Genomic DNA, 14,458 nt, shown 5'->3' with positions numbered 1-14,458 from the left:
GGTAGTGCATACCTTGTTTCCTTTCACAGTTGACTGCACAGCCTAAAATAAGCTGCAGAAGCCTCCCCAGTTCAGTGGGATCCGAGTTCTCAGATATTTGGTTTAAGTCTGGAATAAGCTCTTCTGAAATCTGCTGACCCAAAAACTGAGGAAAATAAAAAAGAAAATTATAAATAATAGAAAAGAAGACAGAAAGTAGAATCCCACTTCTGCACATGAAAATCTGGTATCATGTAAGAAACCTAGACCCAGCCATCCAGACAAAATGGTCTATTAATAAGTTTGTTACTGTAAAACTTAAGGAAGGAAAAGATCTTAAACATTAAGCGTGGAGACACTCTAAAAATACTGGCTTACGAAAGACTATACAGATAACAGCAACAGATTAGGAAATCTGAAGAGGTCTAAATAAAGCAGATGTTCTTAAATCATTTGTTATGGGGCTTCATACATGAAACACCAAGTCACACACTGTGCCTCTCCTGCACCAGCAGACTATTCCAAATGTCTGTCTCCATCCCTCAGTGTGGATATGTTTTAGGGAAGCGCATATTCAATCCCCTGTTAGCCAATGACCTTAACCATACTTAGCACCTCAGTTTTTTCTCTGAATAGGCCTAAATTTAATCTACAGTAAACAGCATTAAAAATATATATACACAAACCACCTAGCAATTATTTAGTGTAATGAAGTTATGCACTTTTAAGAGTTCTATAAAATTGTTCTGGCAAAACCACATATTTTGAAAGTTAATTAAGTGGGGGTTTAGCTAACTGACCACTTACACAGGGAAAAGCAATAGCAGGAAGCTAAAAAGTTTTTGGGCTAAACTTCAAATATGAGAGAATTAACTTATTCTACCAATATAATAAAAAAAGGAATTAAAAATGCTTCCAAATTCAGTTGTTCCATAAGCCTTCAAAAAGCTCCTCATAAGCCTAAAGAATTTCTACTTCTGGCTTTGTCAGACAGCCTCAGTCCTGGCAATACAGAAGGGCTTGGCACTCAATATCACAACTAAGCCCAAGTGAGACCAGGAAGCCACAAGATGATCTGGCAAGTTTTTCTATACCATACCTATTACATTACTATAATCAAGCTCCATACAAAAATCAGCTCAATAAATAGCACCTGTTTATGGCTACCCCACGCATCCTGCATGAGAGAACAAACTGTCATCCTTTCTGCGTCCAGAAGGATTTGTAACCTCTCTCTCTCTGCTTCCAAGTGAGCACCATAAAACTTAGATTAGGCTTGCTGAATCTGTTCTGTTGTGTAAAAAAGGATTAAAACTTCATTAGACAAGAGCAAATATGAATCCGTGCACAAAAGCCAACAGGATTCTGCAGCTCAGTCTTTGTGACATTTACCTGGGCAATGAAAGAGACATGGTCTCCAGATTATATTCCAAGAACCTTATCTAAAATACACCTGCACAAATTAATGTTATTATCACTCACACCTCCACTTAACCAGTTAATTCTCATTTACTTTCTGCCAAGAAAGTCCTTCAAATAAATTAGTTTGCCAGGAAAACAAATAAGCTAGGTGAAGAGGACAATAATCATGTTTAATAATTAGAACAACAGAAAAAATGCTGGTTTTTCCATACCTCATGATAGTAGTCCATAATTCCTTGCAGTATCTTCTTCAGGTTACTGGCCTAATTGTTGTACATGAAAGATAAGGTTACAGGCTTTCATTAAAATTCTTTAAATAATAATTTATACCAACATGTTCACATAACAGCTCTATGATATGAATCTATAATGACAGGGGAAGAGAAATAATGGAGAAGAAAATCCCCATGCAACAATGCTGGAAGGCACTTAAAACTATCAACAGACTGTCCAAGTTCATTTAAAATAACCTTAAAAAAGTCTGAACTTAATTCTATGGGTTTTGGACTGCTAAATACTCTCAGGACAGACAACATGTCCAACCCCACAAACTTCCACTGATTTCAGTTTTGAATACCTTTATTCTCCAGTTGTCACCAACATCATCTTTAATGCGGTTTAGCCAAGATGCATCAAACCAAGCAACATCTCTGAAACAAAAGCAAATGACTAAATGTCAGTAAGCACACTTACATAAATAAGATATCAGATTCCCAGCACTGGCTGTCTGACTATGGTGTCTAACAAGGCACAAATTCCTCAAGACTGCAAATTATACTTGTGTCACAGGCAATTTCCATCCTGCTGGCTGCATTAAGACAACGCATTCCAGGGCAAGAAGAATTCCTGTACATGCTTGAGCTAGCTACAGCTAGGAACACAAGGCCTTTGTCATGCTGAATTTTTATACCTGACAAAGTGATCATAATGATGTAAAGAAATAGCCTCCTTTGACTAGTGCTGATGTTACATTTGATACCTACTCTCATACATTTCCATTTTCCAGTATTTGCCACAGTTTGTCAAAGGTGTTTATTAAGAAAAAACCTGGTTTAAACTACCGGCATTCAATCTTTTTGTGTGTCACTGGTTCCCTTGGGCAGAATTATATTCACTTTGCCAGCACAAACAAGGATGAGGTGCTGAGGGAAGTGTTAACAGACACTGAGCTGCAGCACGATACAATCACAGTATATCTAACAACCTCTCTTCTCACCATATTGTTTACTCACTGGTCTGAAAGCATCTATGTATTACACCCAATTATTATCCCCACTAGCATCAACCAATGTGTTTGCAAAGAAATATGCCCAAAACCTGTAGCAGCCTCATACCACACACACTGCTCAGTGAATCTTCACTAAGTAATCCTAAATCAATTTTTGCTATTCCCAGGAAAAGGGCGAGCTCTGCCTTTACTCAGCATGCTTAAAACCTTTTCAAGCAGACAGAGTGGGGTTTATGGGTTTGGGGTTTTGTTGGTTTGGGGGTGTTTTTTATGTATTATTTTGGTTTGAGGTTTTTTGGGAGGATGGTGGTGATTAAGTAAATTCTTAGTAATTAAAAATACAGTTTGACCAGGAAACAGTAATTCAGACTTCTGCTTAATTATCTGAGCCAACAACCATAAAGCTCCAGCAATGACCTGCAGCATATTTGTGTTACAGCCCTCTGAAGGAAATATAACTTTCACACCTAGTATGTCACTCAACCCTGTACCCTTTATCATCACACCAATAAAATAGGAATGATTTGATTAGCAAACTCTTAATTATTTAATACTAAAACTGTCATTGATATTTCACAATTTGTTTTTTCCACACAGTTATATAAATCCTAGAACTTAAAACTAAATCAACTGAGCAATCCCAAAGGAAGACAGCACAAAGACATCATTTGAACTTTTAGTTCCTCATAAAGTGGAACATATTGCCTGAAGTATGGATATCCATGGAAAGAGTGCTGACAGAAAAAGTGAGAAAGGTCCTATCATTCCTGCCCAATTACCCTGAAGTATGAATTTAATACTGCAGTATCAGAATGAAGAAGACGATGAGGAGATATTCTATGATATTGAACTATTACACCATCCCCAAAACAACAATACAAAGGTATATTTTATCTTCTCCTGTAAACTGTCCCCCCTAAGGTTCTGCCTACTTAAAAGCTGGGCATGGCAAACACAGAACCCTCAAGAAATTAAATACCTCTTCTCCAATATCAACTTACATTTGGTGAAGTACCTGCGCCATGGCAACCCCGTTAGTCAGGTCCTGAACATCTCTGCAAGGTGCAGCAGTGTTGAATGTCTGCAACTAAAACAGGGAAAAACATTGCATTTCTTACTCAGGAGACAGAACAGGAAATCAGTTACCATGTTCCTTTTCGTCTTTAAGGCACAAGCATTTATCAAGATGTTTCTCCACTTGAAACAGCCAAAATGCTTTTTGAGCTGTACAGTTTTTAACCCATCCCAATCATCTCAGTTCTTCTGAATAGTAACTTACAAAGTTAGTACAACCACACGCCACTTTTCACTGGTCTTTTTACTGTAAATCAAATTGTGGAATACTAACTTGGGAAACTAAAGTCATGTTTATCCATCTTTCAAATCATATTACACTGCTTAGTTCTGGACATATAACTATTTAAACATAAAACAGGATCACAACAAGGGGTGAAAGTTGAGTGGGGGGAAACTATTCAGTCTTTTATTCCAAACGTTGAGTAATAGAAATCATGACTACAATAGACACCCCTGAAATTATCTGGGGAGTTAAGAATGGAAGGGGGAAAATCATACAAAAGTAGTGGAAAAAAAACCCAACAGTTGTCTGCTGTACACTTTGAGGATATGAAGACAGTGGGAAAAGACTGAACCACTTCAAGTTCTTCAAGCTGGCAAGATATTTCCCTGCAATTCAGGATTCCAAAATTACTCTAAACATGTTCCTATTTAAATATGCAAAATACTGCTATAAACCCAAGAAACTTTACTATAACCTGAAGATATGTATCTTCTCCCAGTTATATTTTACTCATATATTATTCTCTGTATTTCCACCACTACTTTTTTATTTTCTAGCATCACAGTACTTAGTGTTTGAACACATGGCTGGATGCAGTTTCATCCAACATAAATATCTGTCTAAAGATTTAGCAACAAAGCCCCAGTTTTTGTTCTCCTCCATTACAAAACCACATTATACATGGAAGCATTTTGTAGTAAGTTGTCTGATGTAATCTATATGAATTGTTGAATGCAATCTTTGTATTCTAACTGGTGCTTCCAGGCACAAGTACAACTGAAGATCCTTTGTAGCAGGACTGGTACAAACAAACTCCCATCTTAAAGAACAAAATCTAATAGCATGAGTGTTTTGCAGCACAAATGCCAGGAATACTTTCAACATGTCTGTGTTCTTACACCACCCAGCAGACAGCTCTATAAGCTCTATACACATCATCAACCTGATGTATAATACTAGCTTATCACACATCCATGGGCAGCTCTTCTGCTGCTCTGCTCATATCTGCCTTCAATTTGAACTGTTTCATGTATAAAGCCTTACAACACTGAGGTACCCAGGTCCTCAGATCACTCTGCAGACTGTAAAAAGTGACTCCAAACTCTCAAAACACTTGATTAGGCTCCAGAAATTTGTGTCTTGGAGAACCCCTGGAGCACAGACACAACATTTCTGTTTAACAGTCCCCAGTGAAGTTTTCTTCCATGAACGTGGCTGAGGCACTTTTTGCAGTCAGAAACTCAGCAACCAGTCTGCAGGATATCCCCTCTTGTGAGAGTTTGTCACCTATTACCTTTGCCTCATCTGCCCACTACTTGTGCACATGGTGAACAGACTCTTCCTGCCTTCTCCAGGAGCTTAAGTCTGTATCAACCATCCCCATCTCCTCCCACTGCCTTTCCCAGGACCAACAGTCCTCATCTATTCAGACAGTTCTCACATGGAAGCTCTTCCATATCTCCCATGAGCACAGACATTTTTTCCTTAGCTTACCGTTTTCCCCACATTTAAGATATATAGGATGCAATCACCTCAAGTTAAACATATTTCTTCATTTTGGATATTGTGTCTTTTTTTAAAGCTATCCCCAAGGTACATTGGGGATAGCTTTAAAAAGCTATTTTGACAGAATTAGCTATTATAATTAGCTATTATAATTGCAATATTTTATTCCCTCCAAAACTCAATCAGCTTGGAACTAACTATTCCAGGTAAGACAGCTGTTTCCACACACATCAGCCAGTTCATCACATAGCTACTCAGGGAAGTAAGAGTTCACCAGAAATTCTTTTAAGCTCAGCCTTCCTTACCAAGACGACTAAAACAAACAGGAGAAAATTTGCTGTTAACAATACTAAAAGATGTTTATGAGGAATAGAATGGAAGCAAGAACAGATCCTTATAATCTCTGTCCACTGCAAAAACAGACTTCTTAAATTTACTGTTTCCTATGTCATAAATTACCTGTCCACTTGTGAAAGGGCTTTCCCAAGCATTCTGTGAAACATAAGCTTCCTCAGAGGTCACCACTGAACAACTTTGTCACGTGTGTTGGGGAAATCATAGAATGGCTTGGGTTGGAGCTACTTATGCCAGCATAGTGGAAAAGCACAGTGTCCAGGAGTAACAATTTGAGGCAGCTGGTGTCCCATCTATGTTTATAAAAGTGACCACAGACTCTGAATATTATTTGCCTGCTTAAAAAAGAGTCTAATGAATCCAATAAGAGATAAATATGCAAAGCAAGGGTTTTTTTGTAATTAGTTTTTAAATTTAAAAAGCATTCTATAAATCCTGTATTACAGCAGGTGAGAAGTCCGTAATCCCTGTTAGGTTACATAAAAGATTAAGGAGAACAACACAGACTGAATCAGCTGTGATTGACAGCACTGGTTTCTAATACTATAGCAGCCTTAATGCCAACACAAGAACAGGCATGCAAGCTTACAAGTCAAGACTGGGCACACAGTTTCATGGCACAAGATTATGAAGCTGGCATTTGGAAATACATCCTTGGAAACCAAAGAAACTGCTAAGTACAGGTACTACCATTTCACCCAAGCCTGTCAGAGCAGGTAAACAAGGCCTTACAAAGCCCTGTGACACTGCTTTATGTATGCCAGTATCTCCCAGAATAGAAACAGCTAATTAAGCAAAAAGCAAGGCTGAGAATCTTAGTTTCTCTGTATATTTAGTTACTTAAGCACCTAGAAATAATATGAGAGTAGACACATTAATTATGGGTTCTCCAAACCCTGTGCCAGCCCAATCATTTCCTCAAGACAAGCTTCTACTGTACTTGCAAAACTAATGAACACAGTAGGCATGGCGAGGAGGCTGGCAGAAGCAGCCACAGACTTCACAACTGTAGCAGTACTCTTCCCCCCCCCAACTTGATTAGTTTTACTAAATATAGCTTCAAGGACATACTGCTACTCACACTGAAAACCATTTCATGAATCTAGCTTAAATACAGCCTGCCACTTGCTGCTATAAGAGAAGTAAGTATTTTTCTCTCAGACACAGCTGTCATGCGTCCAATAATCATCTGAAAACTCAAGTCTGTATATGTAGCACTTAATGTTTTTTCTCTGGGTCTGCTGAAGGCTCTACTATCAAAGAGCTGTAGATGAAACAGAGTGCTACCCAGCAGAAATCAACCTCTTGGGAAGGTATGCCCTCCATTTCATTCAGATAATGTAGAGCTGAGGTTCTCCATTTTATACCCAGATTATATATACTAGGGATAAAAGTTTTATAGAGTCAGTCAAAGAGATTTTAAAGTAACAATAAACATTCCAATTCTTAATGACAGAACATTAATAAAACAGCTCAGCCACTGGACGGATTTAACATCACCAATGCTTCTAGTGCCAACCAACGGTACATCTATTGTAGAACCTTTCTACTTAAGATGTGACCACATATTTCTAGTTTGGAGACAAAGATAGAAGCAGCCTCAGAGCAGCCCAGTACCAAAAGACATTCAACCAACTTTTTCTCTGCTACAGTAAAGAAAACACCTATGTAATGGCACGTAAATACAGAATATTCTGCCGCACCACAAGGCCTACTGCTGCTCTTACTGCTTCACTCCTACCCAGAGGCAGAAAATACTCAGGTTTACTTCACATATCCTAACTGAAGTTTGTCTTTCTGACTTAGAAAATTGTTTCTGCAACAGACTTTTAAGTTCAGTCTTAATAGATACTACTTACATCAATTTTCCTTGGCATCTCATGTACATTTCTCCTATAACTTAACTCCATTAAGTTTTTTCCTGTAATATCCTCAGACTTCAATGGCATCTGCGTTGCAGAACCAGTAAGTAACGGTTTTAGCTAAATTTTCTCTTTCCTCTCTGGACAAAGTATGTTTTCTAATATGGAATTTACCAAAATTAAATACATAAACAAGCCACAAGATCTTTCAGCAGAACACAGAAAATCATGAGCATCTCTTCACTATACTAAAACAGTAGATACATTAAGAAAGCTTTAGAACCACAGTTACAGAACCCATTTCTCTTCTAATATAAAGCACTTCATTCCTGCCTCCACAGACCTTTTATTTCCCCTATTATTTAAACTGAAATTCAAGCTGAAAGGATGTTTGAAACAATCTTAGTGTTAACAAACAGTTTCTAAGTTGTAAACTAGGTCCAAGAAACAGGGTGTTAGATCTAAAAGCATGCATCTACAAATGCATCTGCGGAGTGTTTTACAGAAAACCTGAGCACACAGAGTTGAATGTTCATTTCCACTAACGCCACTACACAGAGCTCTTACAGTTTAAGGCTAAAGTTCCATTAGAATTCCTTTCATGATCTATAATGTCATTTCAGCTATGCACTGTGAGGATACTGAAAATGAGATTTGGCTTGTAATCTTTTAAATAGAAATTGTGAAACTTATAAAAAGTTCAGCAGTGCTCATGGGATTCTAAGCAAGAGTTCAGGAATGCACTGATTTATTCTGCAACTGAATCATGACAGGGTTATTCTTACCTGACTACTGAGAGGAAAATACGAAGTTAAAGAGCCAGAAAAAGACAAACCAAGCAAGCATAGATTAAATGACAGAAGATATCCAGAGAGGTAAGCATAAGACAAAGCCTGAAAGTGAGCAAAACAGATCACTTAAAGGAAAACAGAGGAAGGGAAATAAAGGAGAGAATTGTTTTTCAGTGATTTAGTACTGACATCAACTAGTTAAAACTTCTGTACTGTCATACAGAAAGTAAAAGGAACTCCTGTTCTAGTAGCTGTTGCTATCACTCCCACCAATTTCATTCAAAGACGTCCACAATGCTTCTAAAACACTCCCTTCTCCAGTTTACAATTCACACAGGCAAAACACCTGCTATTTCTGAAGAAACTCTTCACATCAGGTAAATGTGGCCTTCCCTGCCAAGATTTCTTACAGAAGTTCTATTTAGTGCAGCTCACTCTCAACAAAAGGTATTGCATCTTCAGGACCAAAATTGCAAACTAGGAAGCAGAAGAAACTCATCTAGTGGAAGGTGTCGCTACCCATGGCAGGGGGATTGGAAATAGATCCCTTTCAAGGTCCCTTCCAACCTAAACCATCCTGTGACTCCAGGATTCTAAATACAGTTGGACTTTATGATCTTGAGGTGCTGGCAAAGGGCGCCCAGAGAAGCTGCGGCTGCCCCATCCCTGGCAGTGTTCAAGGCCAGGCTGGACAGGGCTTGGAGCAAGCTGCCCTAGTGGAAGGTGTCCCTGTCTGTGGCAGGGGGGTGGAACTAAGTGAACCCAAACCATTCTGTGATTCTATGATGTTAAAGGTCTTCTCACATATTTAAGTCTGTGAGTCTAAATACATGCTTCTTGCACAGGAAACACCAGACATCTAGGTGTGCTGTGCCTGCCTAATATACGCTTTAACCAACTGAAAGCTGGTATGAGATGTTCTGAGGTTTCTGCTCCTGTCAACTCTATTCAAATTAATTACACATATTTACTCTTATTGTTAATTACTGAGCAGTTCCCACACCGAAGCCACAGCTGGAGAACCACCACTTGGTATTCAAACGACCACATCTACGCTTCAAGGGAACGTCTGACCGGTTGTGAACACCCTCGGTTTACACTTAGGCCCCATCCCAGCAACCAGGCCCAGTTCCTGTGCCCGAACCGCCGCTGCTGCCGCCCGCTCGTACCGGGCAGGAGCCCCACTGAGGAGCTGCTCTGCCGGCAGGCCCCATCCCTCCTTCCCGGCAACAGCCGCGGGCTCTGACGGGAAGAGGCGCTCTCAGCCAGGACACGCCGCTTCCGCGGGATCCCCCCGCCACTGCTGCCGCTCCCGGAGGCCCCCTCGGGGCAGCGCGGCCGCGGCACCGGCCACTCACCCAGAGGATGAGGCTGTCACAGAGCCGGAGCTCCGCCGGCTTCGCCTCCATAGCGCCCGCGTCTCCTTCGGGCGGCTGCGTCAGCACCCGCGGCACCCAGCGCGCTTACGCGAACCGCCACGCGCGGCCGACGTGACGTGGCTCGAGCAGCACGCCACCTCCGCGCGCGCGGGGATACGGGGCGTGGTAAGACCAATCACGTCACCGCCCGCCCCGTGCCGGGAGTGGCAGCAGGTGCGACCAATCACAGGGGAGGCTTAGCTGTGCGAGCCAATCACAAGGAGGGCGAAGTCGTTAGGGGCGGGGACACGCCTCTCCTCAGCGGCTCTTCTCAGTTCTTACCGCAACTGCCTCTGCTCGGTGGAGCCTCGGGGGCAGGTTCTGCGGGCACAGTGGGAGTGTTGTCCCCTACTCCTGGGTGAAATGTGGGCCGGGGACTCAGCGGGTACAGCCTCTGTTTTCCTTCCGCTGCTCTGAGCCCGCACAGGAGGCGCCTCTCCCGTCCCAACATGGCGGCAGCTGCCTCCTCCCGCCTTCTGGCTGTCGCAGTCTAGGCCGGGGGCGGACGGGCCGCGGAGGTCGGAGGTGAAGAGCTGACAGGCACCACTTACTGTGCCTGAGGCGTAGGTTGGTCGGTGCACCTGTACCAGGCACAGATGTTGCTTACAGAGCACGGTACAGAATTGCCTAAAAGATAACATTGTTAAATAAGGTCAGACATACCAGTTTGAATAATGGAATCATAGAGTAGTTCGGGTTTGAAGGGACCTTCAAAGGTCATTTAATTCCAACCCCCCTGCAACGAGCTGGGTCATCTTCAATTAGATGTGTTGCTCAGAACCACATCCAAGCCTGGCCTTGAATGTGCCTCCAACGCGCCCCCAGAGCCCCAGTCCCAAAATGGAAATGCAGCCACTGCTCCACAGCAAAGATGCCAGGGCAGAAGGCTATTGATGGACACTACTTGGCAAGCACCAGAACAGCTCCAGCAACACCTGGGAGCTGTGCTTGCTGCACCACATAATGTTCCTCTCAAGCTCTTTCATGCTACCCAGAGCCCAGCTCCAAAACGGAAAGCATCCAGCGACTGCTCCCACACAGAAACTCAGGTGGGAATAAGAAGGCAACACATTTTTAGGTGTTTTTTTGTTGTTGTTGTTGTTTGATTCTCCTCAGCCTCAGAGACTGTTGTTAGTACCACCCAAACCCCCCCACACTCTAGTCTCCCATGGGCCTGTTGGCTCGAGGGGCACTGCTGGGCTGGTCCTCCCATGCAAGCCTTTGATCCACCTGGCAGAGCACCGGGCACACTGCCACCTCTCCACAGGCAGCCCTGTAATCACTGACTGCACAGCACGTCAAACACCACCAGACAGGCACCATGCATGTTCTTTTCATCTTACATAGTTCACTACATGGTACCTAAAGTGTGGGAGTACTTTCTCGTTTGATCTTTTTTGTTTCAGAAAAAAAACCACACCAGAATTCTTTTACTTGCTTTCCTCTACTACATTTTTTTCAAAGGAAAAACTTGCCTTATTTGATCAGCTCTCGGGTATGCCAGGTTCAGGAACTTGTCTTCTGTAATACCATGTCTCAGGCCCTCCAGTGAAATGCCTAAATACTTTAAGAGGATGTGATAATTCTGCCCCTCTTCAGTTTTAGCACAAGGACTTCAGTACCTTTTCTGTCCAACAGCCTTTTACTAATTGATCTGAACTGTTATATTTGTTAGCTGATTCTCTTTTATGAAGATTCTTCAATTGCCTGTTACTTCAATGTGGATGTCATTAATCACATCAATGTTTAGGTCAGCCGAAGAGCGGACTAAATAACTTGAATAAATAGCTCTTACTGGCATTGCATGCTCTTTTTTTGGCTTTTCTAGTTTGAGATACATACTTTAATTTTCTGTTACTAATTCTACTTTGACTCATAGCAATTAAAATTGTGGTGGAGGCATGGACAGTATTTATATTGTTATTTCCCCTCATAGTGCTGTCCAGAATTGATAAAGGCTCAAGAGTGAAGTTGGATTTCTGAATACCCTTTGACAGTTTCCTTCGCCAAACATTCTTAAAGAGATTTGGTTGCCATGGAAGATTATCAGAAATCCTTATTAAAAATAGAATAAGGAATAAAAGGTTTTTACAGTAAAATCCCAGAGAGCTTTGTGCTAGGATTTGGGCTGTTGACCATGCTAATTTTAGGGTTTTAGTATTTTCACTCTTTTATAATTTCTAGGAGCTTTTGTTAATTTTTCTTTTACCCCTTTTCATGTGCTTATTGTTTCTCCTTCCTATAATTTCATGTCCTTGCCCTTCTCAGGAAATATCACATCCTAGCCTCTGTCACTTCCTAACAACCTTTATTCAATCTCCGATGATCCATTTGACAAAAACATATAATTCTGCATTTCAACTTTTTGGTTTCATACATTCTTTCTCTGCAGATTTGACCTCTCTCACACTTTCTTTATATGATTTCTACAGGATGCTCCTTTTTTCCTGGGTTTATGCTACACAAGCCAGGGAGCAGCAAAAGCCAGCTGCTTCCCAGGGAATATGGAGCCAAGAGTGAGAACACAGCCAGCAAGGCAAGAGCTTCACCAGCCAGGACTCCATCCCACAATATCCAAGCAAGGTGAGCAGGGCAGGTCCAGTGATGTTCAGAGGATCAGGCAAGTTGATGGTGATGAGGCAAGTGATGAGGCAAGATGGTGATGAGGTAAAGCCTGGAAGGCAACCTGCCAGTCAGGATTGGGACCTGCGAGGGTAACCAGTCAGGCACAGTTCTGTGATCACTGGGCAGGTGCACAGTGACGAGGCAGTTTGAAGATCAAGTTAGGAACTCAGCCCACAGGTCACAGTCCAGATCAGTGGAATCCATGGCAGGGCACAGACGTGACTGTGACTCTGCTGAAGTTAAATACAGTGCTGAGCTTACATAAAGTGTCCCATAGGCACTGGGTGTGGATGGAGGCACAAAGAGAAGACATTAAAGTCTATTCATGCACTGAGAGCCCTGACAACACACAGTTTCACCGGGGTGATCTTCCATACATACAAAAACTACTGCAGACAATATTTTTCCACTAGAGGGCTAATGTCCTTGTTTCGGGGTTGCTCCTCGTTCACAAGCATCTAGAAATTATTCCTAAGAGATGGCTGTGCTGGAAAGGTGTTACAGACTGTCCGTAGTGCAGAGAGCATGTCTGAGATCTGTGGGAGAGGCACTCATTTGTTAAGAAGGCAGGCTGTTCAGGTTTGGTAATCTGAGATTGTCAGGAGGGATTGGCTCACCCATGTACCCTGGCTGTTGGATCTACGTCACACAGCTGACTCTTAATGGCTGACTGCTCACCCAGATAAACCAGTATTAGCACCCTGAAAGGATCTCTCTAAGGAATGTTAAATTTACGGCATTCTACAAAGAAATAAAACACAAATACATATGGAAATTTGTGCAGCTATTTTACATCTTTCAAGTTGCAGCTAAGCAGGAGCACATCTGGAACACTACAGCGGCACTTAGAGTTCAGTAGTGGTGTAGAAGAAATAATAACAAAGGGAAGCTATGTAAGTTACGTAGAGTAAGGTGGTTTGATTTTATTTTTTAAGCCTGGTTGGAAATTCCTTCATGAATTGCATCTTATGTGAATGCCTGTCAGCAAAATCTGGTTTGGTGCCAATCAAAGATTATGACCTATATTAACATTCTAGAAACCGGGAGGACTGGCTTGGCACCTCATGCCAGGACTGCAATTCAATCTCTGATGTCTAATTTAAAGTCAGGTTAAATTACTTTTCACAATAGGAACTTACTTACTTAAAATGTGTTCACTCTTTTTGATAATGCATCCCTTGCCAAAGGGATCTCTGACAAAGCATCTGACAATCTCAGTGAATCTCAGGTTGTCTACCTTTCTTCATAAAAACAAAACACAAAAAAAATGGTGTTTGCTACAATAACTTAAATTGCTAGGCTTAAAAATAAAATCTGATGCCTAACATTTTGGGTGTCTTAATTTCAATGGGATTCACATTATTATATCCAGTAATATGATCAATATTTAGTTCAGGCATTACTTGATGACTTGCTCAAGAAAGCCAAGTATCCAGATACTTGAGCTTTTCTGTGCCTTGTGTGGCAGTCTCTTTTAGTTTAAAAATGTTCTTATTCTTGTTGGAAAATCCTAATTTACAGGACTGCATCTAAAAGGGTTTTTCTAATGGGAACAGAGATGTCAGAATGTAAAAATACCAAACAGTGACACTTGGTGGTTACTTACGTAACTTGCATGCTTCTCACCATTAGCATACATGAGACGCAAAATGATCCTCAGGTTTTCAGTCAGACTTAGTAGCTTGAACAATATATTTATGGAAGTCTGCATTTCCCAGGCATTTTTCTTTTGAAAGCATTTAGAAGACTGCTTTAGAAGCCTCACGTAAGCCTCATGTTGTTCTGTGGTGCCGAGGTGTGTTTGAATTTTTTAGATGCAGAAACTAGAAACTAACCAGGTGCCAAAATACATGCAGTTAATTATTGCACAATACAAAGTGGTTTGATACTTGCTGTATTCCCTGGGCCACATGTCCTTCATGTCCTGTTGTAATCTACATCTTCCTGGCATACACACTCCCACTTACTTTTGA

At 41.4% G+C, this 14,458-nt stretch overlaps 1 protein-coding gene across 1 annotated transcript in view; it reads right to left on the bottom strand.

Moving 5' to 3' along the window:
• The window catches only part of HOOK1 (hook microtubule tethering protein 1), a 28,718-nt gene extending 18,769 nt beyond the window's left edge, over positions 1-9,949 (bottom strand). The window contains exons 1-5 of the mRNA XM_061353355.1: positions 9,801-9,949; positions 3,631-3,716; positions 1,979-2,051; positions 1,614-1,664; positions 13-145 (exon numbers count right to left, since the gene is read on the bottom strand). Coding sequence (XP_061209339.1) covers positions 13-145; positions 1,614-1,664; positions 1,979-2,051; positions 3,631-3,716; positions 9,801-9,851 — 394 coding nt within the window. The 5' untranslated portion in view covers positions 9,852-9,949. The remainder of the gene's footprint in view (positions 1-12; positions 146-1,613; positions 1,665-1,978; positions 2,052-3,630; positions 3,717-9,800) is intronic.
• Between the last annotated feature and the right edge of the window lie 4,509 nt (positions 9,950-14,458).

This window comes from Neopsephotus bourkii, unplaced genomic scaffold (assembly GCF_033783945.1).
Source record: "Neopsephotus bourkii isolate Nb327-2 ecotype Australia unplaced genomic scaffold, CSIRO-AGI_Nbou_v1 NB_673, whole genome shotgun sequence".
NCBI classification, from domain to species: Eukaryota; Metazoa; Chordata; class Aves; order Psittaciformes; family Psittacidae; genus Neopsephotus; species Neopsephotus bourkii.
This window is presented reverse-complemented; position numbering and strand designations above follow the sequence as displayed.